Consider the following 13908-nt stretch of genomic DNA (forward strand, 5'->3'; position numbering starts at 1 on the left):
CTGCACCGTGATGGATTGGGATCTGCTGCTTCGGTATTGTTGCTCTGGGTTTTGTCCTGCAGAGGAAGAGAAGGAGTTGAATGTTTGCAGTCAGGTTTCCTAAGGAAATGAGGCATGAGTGATGGTATTCTGCTTGTGCCTGTGCCTTCCCGAATAACTGATGACTCACTGGAGCCTAACCAAAGGGAGGAGCAGAAGGGCTCACACCTCATGTTGTGTGTATTATGGCCCCTACCAGTTTTGTGAAAATGGGTTGCTGGAAGAAAACACTTAAAGAGAAAATGGTAAAAGAAAGGCTTGTGTGAATTGACGTATTATAGGTGTTACAGCATCCCTTGGAAAGTTTAGAGGGAATGGGAAATTGAAAAGAGAGAGGGGGGGTTAGATTTACTGTATTCACATAGAGAGTTTCAGTCAGCACTTGCACCTCATTTGGCACTTTTGCATTGCTTCATTAGATGTTGTTTCTCATCATCTGTAATACCTAACTTCGTCCTGTCATGATTTTCTTCCCTCCATGGGTAGATGCAGAAAGAAGTGAGAGCAGTTAAATCAGGTTTTGGAGCCAAATCACCTCCTGCCAAAGCATCTTTCTGCCCAGCAGAGAGACACACTGAGGACACAGGCAGGAGACAGGCTGGAGGGGCACAGGATATTTCAGTTACTCACCAAAGGGCCCATGTTTCCCAAGGGTAGTGCAGACCTTTACATGAAGCTCTGAGCTATAGAACACCTCATTTCGGGGTGTTCAGTCAATCCTACCTGTTACTTCCACGTGCTGTCAGAAATTATGGCTGTCACACAGAGAGGGGGAATCAAGCTGTACCTTGTCTGTGTGCACAGGATGGCTCACCCAAGCTTGTTCTTTTTGGTTTTCCAGACGTCCGTCTGCTGCCCCGGCTACTACGGCCACATGTGTGAGATGTGCCCCGGGAAGCCAGGCCGGTGGTGCTCTGGGAACGGGGAATGCCAGGATGGCATCCAGGGCAGCGGGGAGTGCCGGTGCCTGGAGGGCTTTCACGGCACTGCCTGTGAGATGTGTGAAGTGGGACGATACGGAGCCGACTGCAAATCAGGTGACACCGATGGCTGTGCCAGCTTGGCTCTACCAAACTGCTTGCAAGGGCGAAAGGCGGCCACAGCTCAGCTCTCAGGAGGGGTGGTGGGGGAGCAGAAAGGTGCCAAGACTCTGAGACGGGCAAATGGCTGCCAGGTCTCTGAGAGACAGAGAGCAGGAGTGAGCACTTGCGGCCAGCCAGAGGAGTGGCCCCATTTTGCATCCTCAAACCAAGCCTGTGCTGTGCTGTGCTGCTCTTCCTGCTGCCACCCAAACTGCAGCAAGCACAGGCAGGTGATCTCTTCCTGGCCTTTTTGGCCTGGCAGTGAGGCATCAAGAGCTGATACTCCTGTGACATTTTCTTTTGATACTCCTGTGACATTTTCTTGATGGCAGTTTGATGTGTTGGATTAGTAACAGAGCAGACAATAAAATGGCAGCAAGGCTCTTCTGGTGAGCCTGGCTGGTTTGACAGTGGTGTTTGTATTTGCCCCGCAGAATGTGCCTGTGACAATGGCATTTGTAACGACGGACTGCGAGGGGATGGGAGCTGCGAGTGCTTCCCGGGGTGGACGGGCCCCACCTGCCAAGAAAGTACGTGAGAGTGAAGGGGCTTCTGGTGTAAGAGTGGCAGAGAAATCTGAGAGATCCTATCGAGTTTTCAGAGCAGCTCTGTCTGCTCTGACCACAGAGTCACGTGTACTCTGCATTCCCCCAAAACCTTTTCAGAGTCTGCTTTCTCATTCCTGCACACAAGCTGCATTTGCTGTGACTTCCCCAACTATTTATTTTGGTAACCCAAGAAAAGCCTATCCCTGCTTCTTCCTTCACTGAAGTTAGAGGCACCTCAAAAACAGCCCCTTGCTCTGGGAGAGAAATGGGAGCTTCCAGCCACATTGAGTCGGTCATGAGTCCTGCTGCTTTCCTAAGAAGGTGGCAGGGCTTGATTTAAATTTTTAAAAGGCCCCAGTGTGTTTGCTGAGCTGCTTTTTCTGCTCACAGATGCAGTCATTCAGGTGAGCTCAGGCCATGGTTGGCAGTTTTCAATGAATGTGTCATTGTGTGTTAAAATAACATGTTGAAGATGGACTTGGGATTTTGATTAGCATTTGGGTGAGGAGAAACCTGAGCTGCTAAATACCTTGAGATTTTAAAGATTTGCACATAAAGGTTGATTTTATTGTGAATTTAGAAATAGAAATCAAGCAGAGCTGTCCTACTAGTGTAAATACCAGCATGAAAGCAGTTTATATTTTGCTTCAAAAGGGCCAAAACCAAATGGCTCTGTGTTCTGGGTTAACGAGGTTTCAGTTCTGACCAGTTTCATTCTGACCAGTGCAGAGGCCACACAGATAAAATCAAGTTGAACCATTAGCTCAGACAGAGAACATCAAATTCACCCACTTGCAAAGTGCCAAAACATAAATCCCATGAGATTTTCCTGCTGCCACATAGGACAAGACAGTTAGCATCACTCCTGGTTTGCAGGCTCCTTTTCTCTAGATGGTGGAAATGGCCCCAGCTGAAAATTCCAAGTTATATTTGTGTTTTCTTTTGCAGGAATCAAGATTGACTTATGCAATAACACTTGCCATCAAATGGCCAAGTAAGTGCAGAAGAGGGGCTGAGTCATCCATGTGGGTTTGTGTGTGTTTTACTCAGAGGTGATTCTGGCTTAGGGCTTGGCAAAGGGCTGGCAGAAGGTGCCTACTCATCAAAGATGCATAATTGTCAGTTCCTTTCTGGGAGCTCTCTTTGGACCTGAGCCACGTGTAGTCTCCCCAAGGATTTTGTCTGTCCAGGCATAAATCCAATCTAAGTTCCTTCAGCATGTGTGGATGGCAGAAAGCAGAGATTTCAAAGTGCTCCAAGGCTGGCCTTATTCATGGAGCAGATCAACCAGCCATTTACAAACTCTTTCTGCCCCTGCCAAGGAATGAAACAGGGCTGGAATGACTCCCCCAGGCTCCCTTCTCCATCCATTATCCAGACTCCTGGTTTAGGCAGGGACCCTGCCATCCCCCTTGCACCTTGCAGAAGCTCGTGGGTGTGGTGAGGGTGCACTGTGGGAGGCCTGGGCTGGACACCAGGTCCTGGCCAGTGTGACTGGAGTGTTTGGAGCTGTAAAGGAATCCCTGGAATGTACCTCCTGTGGTCTTTGTGGTCTCTTGCATATGCCAGATTTGAACAGTGCTTCTCACCAACTGAGCAAATCAGGAGGTGTTGTCAGTGATTGTTTATCCCTGTCTTGTTTCAGCTGCCTCAACAGTTCCACAGATTCCCAACCTACCTGCTTCTGCTCTGCTGGATACACAGGGAATGGGACCCACTGCACAGGTGTGTCCAGCAAAGACAAGGTGAAATAAATGGCAGGAAGCTGCCAGAGGAAAGATCACTCAAATCCTTTTCCTCTCAGCCATCCACCATGAACTCTGCCATGCTTTGGTAGAGATGTTTTCCAGTCCAGAGCTTTACACAGGATGCTTCTGATGTTGCTAAAGCCTGCAAGAGAGGGATAAAAAGGCAGGCAAGTGTAAGAGGGCAGCTCTTACTGCCTGAGTGCACATGAATGGATTGTACTTGTTCTTATATGACAGTATTGGTGGCAAAGTTCTAACAATTTTGGCCATGAATCCTTGGAATGTGGGGTTTCAATTTCTTAGAACTTTGTGATTCTTCTGTTTGCTGTCCATACCAAAATCAGGTCATAGTGCAGCAGTAGAACCAAAATGAGGTGGAATTTCAGGATACTTCACCAGAGCTACATTACATACTTTGTTTACGTCAAAAGCAAACAGACCAGGAAAAAAACAAGTGATCAAATTGTAACAGTCAAAACACTGGTAGACGTTCCAAATTCTTTTCAGTATTGCCCTTGTTGGAAAGTGAGTAAGGGGGGGAAAAGCAAAAAAAAAAAAAAAAAGAAGCCAACAAAAACAACTCAGATATGTAAGTTGTTCAGGTAAATATATTTTTTCTCATCTAAACATTAGTGGTCAGTGAGCAAATGCTGTAAGGGAAAGATTTCCAATTTGGAGGTTACTTAAACTCAGCTTATTTACTTGGACTGACCTGTCTCAGGACTGGATAAGGCCCCATGTCCTTAAAGAACCAACAGTTTCTTTGGGAAACAAAGATTTTAACAAGATGTTGTGATTTTGTTAAGACAGATGATCATTCTGGCACAGTTGCTCATTCCTAGGTGTTCTGAGCTGACTCTGCTCCTCTTCTTTTTGGTCACAGAAATAGATCCCTGCACTATTGACCATGGTGGCTGCTCCGTGCACGCTGTGTGCACCAAAGTGTCCCCAGGAGAGAGAACCTGTGCTTGCAAGGAAGGCTATGCTGGGGATGGGACACTCTGCATGGGTGAGTGCTCAGGTTGTGTTTTGGGGATAGCAGAGGAGCAGCATCAATACTAAGGGCAATTTCAGACTAAACACCAGTGTTTTGGTCTCAGACAAAAGGATTCCTGCAAGGTTTCTTGCTCTTATGCATGTCATGGAGAGGCCCAGGGACAAAAGGTGAGGCAGTCTACCACAGTGGTGCTCTGGGTGAAGATGGAGCTAGGGGGAGTCCAGTCCTCTCATATTCTTTAAAGTACACCCAGACAGGCTTGGAATTTTCTGTGAGCAGATTTGTCTCAGCTCAGAGACCCACATGTGTCAGGAGTAACTTTGTAGTTGCACCCTATTCCTTTGCTATCACAAGACATGTTCCCAGGTAAGTGTTCCCCAAAATGGAAAAGTTCTCTCTGTTCCTTTCCCAAAACCTCTTTGGATCAGCAGTTCCCAGCTGCCTTGAGCAGTCCTCAGCAATAACTTGGCCTTATTGTTTTGCTGCAGAAATTGATCTCTGTCTGGAAAGCAATGGGGGCTGCCATACCAACGCAGAGTGCATCAAAACAGGCCCAAAGAAGGTGAGTGTGTAGGGTGGATGTCAGGGCATGGAAGTTGTCACAGCTGTCACTAGAGACAGTTCTGTCCATTGCAGTGTCCTGTTTTGTGCCTACTCCCTTCCATATAGAGAAGGTTCCTTGGAAGAGCATGAAAACATTGCTGTTTCCATGAGAGCAGATGGCTTTGCTGGCCAGAGGCTGAAGGCAGTCTCGGGTTATATTTGTTGTGGACACAAGCTTGGTTATTCATGGAGGCAGCAATGGTTGCTGCACCACATGCCTTCTGTCCACGGCAGCACTTGTGTGTTTCCTTTTTTTGGTCCAAGTTTGAGCCCAAGGCTCTGTTCTCCCTCCAGGTTGCCTGCAACTGCCTGCCTGGTTACAGTGGGGATGGTGTGAGCCAGTGCAACCCCATCAACTTGTGTGAACAGGTATGTCAGCATTTGGCTGCTTCCAGAGGTGAAGGCCACAGCCTGGGAGTGTTCCCTTCTCCCAGGAGTTAACAGCAGGAACAGCATTAGCCGGGTTGGTTGGAGCTGAAGTCTTGCTTTTCCACATACTGAAGGATTTCCTTGTGTGTTTGGTCTCCATTGCCCCCTGCAGTCACATGCAGTTGTGTCTGTCACCCAGCATTCCCTCAGGGTGGAAAGAGGGACATAGTGTTGGAGGCATGTGGGCTTTTTCCTTTGTGTCCATCTCGTGTGGGATGTGCTCAAAAGCCTCAGAGTGTTCTGTGCTCACGGGCATCATGTCAAACTGTCCCTCTGAAATCAGGGGCTTTGCCATGGGCTCTAAGTGAGGTGTAAAATCTTATTTCATGGGAGGATTTGGTGCTGGGAAGCCCTTGAGAATGTGGGTGAGGTTTATTCTAAGGCACTAAACAGGGGGGAGGGATGGTTTCCTTTCACTGGGCTGGATGGAATTTGCAGCTCCCACACACAAGCAGCAGTTCAGGTGTTTGCAGAAACCCCTCCAAGCAGCCTTTTTCTTTCCCTGCCAGAACAATGGAGGCTGCAGCCCCTTTGGGCTCTGCAAGTACACAGGCCCTGGCACTCGGAACTGCTCCTGCTCCTGGCACAGCATTGGAGATGGCTTCACCTGCCGTGGCAAGCTGCATCAGGTGAGAGGCCTGGGCTGCACCTTCTGTGTCCCCTGCCCTGCAGCAAACCACTCCCTCCCTCCAGAGGGTGAGCAGGTCTTGGTGTCACATTGACACGTGTGTGGTGTGGGAGAGGAGACAGGTGCTTTGAGCAAACTCCCCATAAACCATAGGTGTGTTTGATGTGCCAGCTATGGGAGAGAGCCATGGCAAAGTGCCTTTGCTCCAAAGGGAAGGAACACTTTACTGCTGTCAGCAGCATTGGCAGGACCTCCAGGGGACTGCTTGCTTCATGTCATAAACAAATGGGAGTAGTCTTTGTTTTTTCCCAAGGCAACTGACTTCTGCCCCATGGGATGAGGGCAGGTGTCCCCTGTGGCTATGCCAGGACTTGGGACCCAGCCTGGAGGGCAGCAGTCTATGTCCAGTTCTCTTGCAGTACAATGGCTGTCCTTGGGCAAGCTGGTGACCTTTTCAGGCAATGGCAAATAAAAGCTGTGCCCATAGCAGAGCCATGAGAAAAGAGATCGACTGTGTGTGCCTCTGCTCTTACTGAAAGTCAGTGTGGTGAGGAGAGGGTGTTTGCCTTCTAGGGTATGTCTGCCCTCTGGACAGCATCCCAGAACTGGCAGTGAGATTAAAGCAGAGGTTTTGTGAAGCACTCAAGGTGTCCCATGAGCACAGGCAGTTGCCCATGAGACAGGTGCTGCAGGACCAGCCAGCTTTCATCTTCTGGCCACTGCATCCTGCAGCACTCATGAATGGTGCTGGCAGAGCTCACTGTATCATCCATGTCATCTGTGCCTGCAGAACTGGTGAGGGAGGGAGGGAGGGAAGATCACTGTAGTGTGCCAGGAGAACTGGTGTCTCTTTGGGGTGGGAGAGTGACCCAGAGTGGAAGGAGCAGGTCACTGTGCTGGTTGGTGAGGGGTCAGTGGAAGGGACCCTGCTAACACCAGTTGATTCCCTTTGTTTAAGGAGCTTGGAAGGATTCCAGATGCATCCATGTTCTTTAGGATGATACAGGTTGGTGACAGCTTTGTCCTTGTCTCTGTGTAGTGAATCCCACCTAGGGCTTTGTGCAAAGGGTCTTGCTAACTGGAACAATGTTTTCTGCTTCCCTTCCCACAAATACTGTTCTAACACAGGCAGAAAGCATCAAAGAACTCAGTGGGGCAGGGCCTTTCACTGTCTTCGTCCCACAGACAGATTTCATAGGAAACACCACAGTGGTAAGTGTCCTCCCATGCCAAGCTCTGTCTGGTGTTTGACAGCTCCAGTTGTGGCAATGTCCCCTCCAGGACTGTTCTGCCCAGTGAACCAAGGCAAAGGGGCTGTGCCTTGGAGAGTTAAAGGCACCCCCTGTTCTCCATCAGTATAAAAGCAGAAGTTTGTAGGCATCTCACTGAAGACACAACCTGGCCAGGGGTGGGCATATCTCCTCTTGTTGGAGATGACATCTTGTGGGCCTCAGAGGCACTGTGCCAGATCAGTGGTGTGTGGTGCTTTTGGTGCCCACGGGGCTGGTAACAAGGCTCCCATTCATCTGTGACTGACCCCTTACTCCTTCTCAGAAATAAGAGAATGGCGGTTTTTTGTGTCAGTGTAATGGAATATCCTAACCCCATCACTGACTAGTCAAGCTGGTTGAAATTTCCCAAAGCTCTGAAATAATTTTGTGCCTTCAGTGTGTTTTTGGGGGAACATCTTCCCTGCAGGGATGAGTCAGAGGGAACTCAGGCAATCCAGGTCTCACCCACTGGGGCTGGGGGCCCTGTGTGCAAGGCAAAGTGCCCTGGTGTGCCCTCACTCCTGTTTTCTGTCTGCAGTTTGAGGAGTGGAAGAGCAGAGGCCTCCTCCGGGACCTGCTTCGCTACCACATGGTGGGCTGCCAGAAGTTGCTCTCCAGTGACCTGGAAGGCCAGGAGTCCCTTACATCTTTATCTGGCCACAAAATAAAGATCACAGTGAACGAGGTACTTCCCTTTGCTGTCCCATTTGTCAGGAAGTCACTTTTTCTGTCATGTGAAGGCACTGTGGGTGTGGCGGGTGGCTTGCCCGGGGCCCACAGCATGGTGCCATGGCTGGTGCAGGCCTCAGCAGGTCCCCTCTCTCGCAGAATAGCATCACTCTCAACGAGGAAGCCAAAGTGGTCACGAGTGACATCGTGGGTGTCAACGGGGTCATTCACTTCATCAACAAGATCCTCATTCCCAGTGACCTGGTGGGCCATAACATTTCCTCCAAGCTCTCACAGGTAAGGCTGGAGCCGTGCCCTGCTGTCAGGGCTGTGGTGAGCTCAGGGACAGGATCTCTCCCAGCAGTGCTGCCTCAGCCCAAAACTGCCTGGGCTGCTCTGCCTGCCTGTCCTTGACTGCCTAGGGGTTGTCTGAGGCCACAGATTTGGCTTGTGAAGGTGACAGCATTTGTGGGATATTTGGAACATAAGGAGCCTTTTCCATCACGAGGGAACAGCTGTTCTGGATGTAGGCAGGAGGATCTTGTCCCATGCCAACCATTACACTCCTTTTCCAGCACAGAGCAGGTTGCAGCGTGAGTTTGCCAATGTCTCTCTGTGACTCCTTAAGCAAGAATTAGGGGCTCATAGAGCCTGCATTTTACAGAATCTAACATATTTTCTGTGCAGCAAAACAGAGTGCTGGAATTCATCCCAGATCCTGCCATAGCAGTGTCTATCCAGGACGAACCAGAAAAGTGGTGGCTGCTGAATGCCAGCCCTTTCCAGGCCAAACCATCAGCATGATAGTGACAGAGAAAAACTTCTTGTTGCCTGTCTGGTTTCTCCCCCGCATTGCTGGTCCTGGATGGGGAACCCTGGGTGTCAGTGGTTTGCTTTCTTCCCTCTGCAGCAGAACATCACGGACGTGGCCGAGGCCTTTGGGTACACCATTTACAGCAAGCTGCTGCAGGTGAGCCGCAGTCCCTGCTGCCCCGGGGAGGTGCTGCGTGCCTGGGCACGGTCAGTGTGGGCTCGGGGGCTCCCCTTTGTGTCGCTGTGCTGTCGGGCAGGACGCGGAGCTGCTGCCGCTGCTCGGTAACCCGGCGCACAGACCCTTCACGCTGCTCTGGCCCACCAACGCCGCCTTCGGCGCCCTCCCGGAGAAGCAGCAGAAGTTCCTGTACCGCAGGGAGCACCGCGACGTGCTGGCCTCCTACCTCAAAGCACACATCATCAGGGACACCAAGGTAAATGTGGCAGCACACAGCCTCGTAGCTGCCAGGGCCACACGAGGTGCCACTGTCTGCTAGGGCTGTGCCAGAGTGACCTTGCCAAACATTGTGCCGCCATAGAGCACACAGCGTATCCGCTGTCTTGAGAAGACCCAAAGCTGTTTGAGCACTTGAGGCACCGACAGCATCATGGTGAACCTCTGCTGGCTGAGCTGAAACCTTCTGTCATCAGCTTCTGGGGAGCGGCAAGGCTCACACACAGGCTCTTGTGTACAGGGGTATGAGTGAAGGGAGAGTCCAGCTGAGCAAAGCCAGGCCCTGCTTTTTCACACTGGCCTCTCACTGTGCAGGATATGGGACAGTGGACCAGCACAGTTGTGCTATGCCACCCACACCAGCTTCAGGGACTGCAACATCACACCCCTCTGAGGCTGGCCACTGTCTTCCTGCCCTCACCATGTCTTAACATGAACTGCCAGTTTTGCCAGTCTGTCCTTCACATTCTTCTTTTTCCCTCTTAGATTGTTGCTGGAAACGTGCCCCAGGTTGAAACCATACGGTCCATGCACGGCTCCACCATCTCATTCAGCTGCAGCAAAGCCCACGTGGTGAGCGCTGGTGATTCCAGGCTTGGCTTCCCATGGAGCAAGTGTCCCTGGGCATGGCCACAGGGCAACTGGTGCTTCTGGCAGGGAGTGAACACAGAGCTGGGGTGCTTGCAGGCTGGGACACCCCATTCCCTGGCTACAGCTGGGCTGTAAAGAGGCACAAGGCATGGCCAGCTGGCAGGGCAGTGCACAGGTGTCTGGTATTGCACATGAATGTCACAATGACCTGGCTGCATGGTGCCACAACCTTCAGAGAGCATGTGCTGCATGGGCAGAGGCCATCCTTAGGAGAGGTGGCTGTGAAGAGTGTTAAATAGGAAGGGTGGTCAACGACATGTGCATAGAGATTTTGGAGTTCTTGGAGTGATTAAGAAGCCATGGCAGCCAAACCCAAGCCACTTTTGGGTGGTGCAACCAGGATGTAGGATGTGCCAGAATCACAAGTTGCTTTCTTCCTCTGTTAGGGGGAGATCCTGCTGGGGAATGGCGATGCCACCATCATCCAGAGGCACATGGAGTTCAATGGGGGCATTGCTTATGGCATTGATAGATTGCTGGAGCCACCGGATCTGGGATCTCGGTGTGATGAGTTCACCTTGATTGAGCTGCAGGTAAGAACCTGTCAATGAGCATCTGGACCACCCATGCAGCCCTGTGCCTGGGAACAGGGATGTCTGGAGGGCTTGCTGCCCTTCCTTGACAAAGCTCTGAGCAGCCAAGAGAGGCAGCAGCACGTATTGAGTTGTTGTGAGGTTTCTTTCTCCCCTCCACAGGGATCTGCAGAGAGCTGTGGACTCTGTGGCTTCGAGCCACCCTGCCCTGCTGGCTCCGTTCAACGGGTAAAGCTCACAGCTTTGTCACCAGGGAGGCCCTAGGGGGCTGATGACAACACCTATTGTTTTAGCAGCAAAATGAAGGCTCACCTGCGTGTGGCAAGCCCTTGGCTCAGTCACATGGTCCCTGGTCCATGCCTTGCCCCAAGTCATGCAGGAGCTGGGCTGAAAAATGTGGGGTCCAGTGGGTCAGTCTTGTGTGGCACAGGGGTCCCTCCAACAGCACTGGGGATGGCTCTGGGTGCTTTACAGCAAAAAAAGCTCAGCCTGGGAGTGGCTCAGGGATCCCATGGTGAGCAGCTTTGGGAGGCAGTGGCTGTACCCCATTCTCACTGCTGGCTTCTGGCATGTCCCTGAGGCTCCTCTGGGGCTCCATTGTCACCAGCCTCAGCACATGTTAGGAAGCCTCTGTTACTTGCCCAAAACTGAATGAGTGGCACAAGAAAAGTGATCAGTGACCAGTGTGGCAATCTCTTGTTCTGCCTGTTTCCTCACAGGGGGAAACCAGGCGCTGCTACTACTATGGAAACTACCTGCTGAGGAACACCTTCCTGTTCCACCACAACTCCCTGCTGCGGCCGGCGTGGCCACCACACTCCCCGTGGGACCCCTTCAGGAGACACTTCTCTTCCAGGGGGCCTCTCAGACGAGGCTGCAGGAGGAGCTGCGTGTCCAGCCACTGGGTCCCGCAGTGTTGTGCCAACCACTATGGCCGGGACTGTCGGGGTAAGAGCCACGCCTCTGTCCCGCCCCGGCCCTGTCCCCTGCGGGAAGGTGGCATTCCTGGTTCAGCACATCCGACATCCATGAGTGTGCTTCTGCGGAGAAGGGTGGGCAAAACCCCAGGAGGGGAGCCCCAGCCTGTAGAGGGTGCAGGGAGCAATACCCCGAGATTATGACAAATTCCCTTTCCTTGGAGAATAGATTGTCTCTGTGAAGAGCCCTGGGCACAGGGCTACTGGGGGTAGCTGTCAGACATGTCACTCACCTCTAGATGTTGTCAATGCTCAACCATCCCCTGGCATCTGCCCTCTGTGCCATGGGCAGCTTTCACATCCTTGGGTGAGTCTGCTGTTAGTGTGGGGCGGGAGAGCACAGACCGAGCCCATCACAGCAGGGCTTTTTCCCAGGGTGGAAGCTGTGCCAAATGTGTCCCTCTTGCCCCCATTCCTAAGTTTTGCTGTCATGGGATGTCCCCAGCACTCAGTGCCCAGACTGCTGAGCTGTCTGTGGTCTGAGCACCCCGTGAGCAGCAGCTCAGGGGCAGGGTCCCTTTGTCACCAGAGCCTCACTAAGGTGCCCGATTTGCAGCGTGCCCAGGAGGGCTGGAGACACCGTGCAACAACCGTGGGACCTGCGATGACAAAATCGGCGGCTCAGGGATCTGCAACTGCAGCCAGGAGTTCATCGGGACGGGCTGCGAGCTGTGCGCGCCCGGCAGATACGGCCCGGAATGCCGAGGTACCGCGGCTGGGCGGGGGCTGCGGCACCGGGGCCTGCGGGACAGGGGAGAGGTGCTGGCCTCACGCCCTTGCAGCCACGGCTGATAAGGCCACAGGGCCAAAGACCCCTCCTCGTTTGTCGAGCACAGCTGAGAGCCACAGTTTGGGAGAAGGTATTCATTGTACTGTGAGCTGGGGGATGCAGAAGTTGTGATGAACCCAGTACAGAAAGAGCATCACCTGGGACATGTTCAGCAGGGACCTGCGCCCACGTGAGACAAAAGCAAAGGAGGAAAAAGAGAGTCCTCCATCCTCCCATCCCAAACTGGGCCTCATGGGGTCTCAAGGAATGTTTCAGAGTGAGAAACACATTCCAGAAATGCCCAGGGGAGAGGACTGATGGGATATGGTGGGCGCAGGGGTTTCTCTTCCTCTGTGAAGGGTGTGTGTGATGGGGCCAGGACTGGCAGGAAGTGATGTGTCGGGCTCCTGTGCCCACCTTCACACCTGCCCGCAATGCCACATTTCTGCCATGTGGCTGGCCCAGGGCCTTTCCACCAAGGCATAAACGGTGTGTTTGTCCATTCCTCACAGAGTGCAACTGTACTGAGAACGGAGTGTGCAATGGAGGCCTGCACGGCGACGGCTTCTGCTTCTGTGCCGAGGGCTGGACTGGGGACCGCTGTGAAATCAGACTGGGTGAGGGGGGCTCAGCCATTCCCTGGGACCCACCTGCTGTTCCCTGGGACCTGCTGCTGCATGGCTGCTTTCCCAAGAGCTGGGTAGTTCAAGCAGCTGTTCAGAAAGATCTCCAAAAAGGAGCTCTCAGTTGTGAGACTCATCCTGAGATCTGCCACATGCTGTTGAATTTCACAATGGTTTGGCTGGTGAGGAAGGGATGGAGGAGAAAAGCTCTGCTGGATCATGAGCAAGTCCCTGAGCTCAGAGGTACTCCAAGCAGGGCTCGAGGCTGAGGTGAAGATCTGAGGTGTGTTAGATGAGTAACAATCCTCTGTGTTTGGGCAAGGCACATGCAGAAGAGAACGGCGGGAGGCAGAAAGGTGGGAGCGTGGGGCGGGTGGGCTGGGGCAGAAGCTGGAGGTGGCAGCCGTGTCGCAGCCCTGCGGTCACTGTGAGCCGGGTGTGTTCTGCTTTCAGTGGTGACACCCACCTGCTCTCCCCCGTGCCACGCCCAGGCCGCCTGTCGCGCCGGCAACCTCTGCGAGTGCGACCTGCACTACGAGGGGGACGGGAGAACCTGCTCAGGTACGGGCAGCCAGGGGCTGGGCGGCAGGGCTGCAGCGGGGGACGCGGACAAGGGGGCAGGACAGCAGGGCACCGTCTGCCCATGGCCATGCGGGGGTGACAACTGGCACGACAGCCAGGCTGACCCCCAGGACACCTCATGAGATGGTTTAATTAACCCAGGACTTCCCTCCCGCAGTGATCGACATGTGCAGCCAGGACAACGGCGGCTGTGCCAGGCACGCACAGTGCTCACAAACGGGCGTGAACGTGTCCTGCGCCTGCACCCCCGGCTACCGAGGGGACGGCTACATCTGCGAGCCCATCGACCGCTGTGCCGACGGCAGGAACGGCGACTGCAGCGAGCACGCCCTCTGCATCAGCACCGGCCCGGTGAGCGCGGCCCCGAGGCCCGGGGACATCCGCGTGCCTGGGAGAGCCGCCCAGCTGGGTGCCCCGGGACAGCCGTGTGACAGTGTCCCCGCTACTGCCGCTCCCTGCCGCTCCCCTCCGGTGCCCTCAGGTGCTGCGCTC

The 13908-nt window shown here is 53.1% G+C and overlaps 1 protein-coding gene across 2 annotated transcripts in view; it reads left to right on the forward strand.

The window, feature by feature from the left end:
• STAB1 (stabilin 1) overlaps window positions 1-13908 on the forward strand; it is a 51733-nt gene that overhangs the window by 33789 nt on the left and 4036 nt on the right. For both annotated transcript variants that reach the window (XR_005954211.1, XM_041425752.1), the window contains exons 38-59: window positions 881-1076; window positions 1556-1651; window positions 2618-2663; window positions 3315-3394; window positions 4301-4426; window positions 4903-4976; window positions 5312-5386; window positions 5956-6075; window positions 7033-7080; window positions 7203-7286; window positions 7884-8030; window positions 8174-8311; window positions 8925-8984; window positions 9085-9261; window positions 9768-9854; window positions 10319-10465; window positions 10628-10693; window positions 11185-11413; window positions 11999-12148; window positions 12724-12828; window positions 13288-13395; window positions 13574-13767. Coding sequence is in view for 1 of the 2 variants with exons in the window: in XM_041425752.1 (XP_041281686.1) it covers window positions 881-1076; window positions 1556-1651; window positions 2618-2663; window positions 3315-3394; window positions 4301-4426; window positions 4903-4976; window positions 5312-5386; window positions 5956-6075; window positions 7033-7080; window positions 7203-7286; window positions 7884-8030; window positions 8174-8311; window positions 8925-8984; window positions 9085-9261; window positions 9768-9854; window positions 10319-10465; window positions 10628-10693; window positions 11185-11413; window positions 11999-12148; window positions 12724-12828; window positions 13288-13395; window positions 13574-13767 (2553 nt within the window). In the remaining variant the exon portion in view is untranslated. The remainder of the gene's footprint in view (window positions 1-880; window positions 1077-1555; window positions 1652-2617; window positions 2664-3314; window positions 3395-4300; window positions 4427-4902; window positions 4977-5311; window positions 5387-5955; window positions 6076-7032; window positions 7081-7202; window positions 7287-7883; window positions 8031-8173; window positions 8312-8924; window positions 8985-9084; window positions 9262-9767; window positions 9855-10318; window positions 10466-10627; window positions 10694-11184; window positions 11414-11998; window positions 12149-12723; window positions 12829-13287; window positions 13396-13573; window positions 13768-13908) is intronic.

The sequence above is a fragment of the Onychostruthus taczanowskii genome, unplaced genomic scaffold (assembly GCF_017590055.1).
Source record: "Onychostruthus taczanowskii isolate IOZ18803 unplaced genomic scaffold, ASM1759005v1 scaffold9, whole genome shotgun sequence".
NCBI lineage: Eukaryota > Metazoa > Chordata > Aves > Passeriformes > Passeridae > Onychostruthus > Onychostruthus taczanowskii.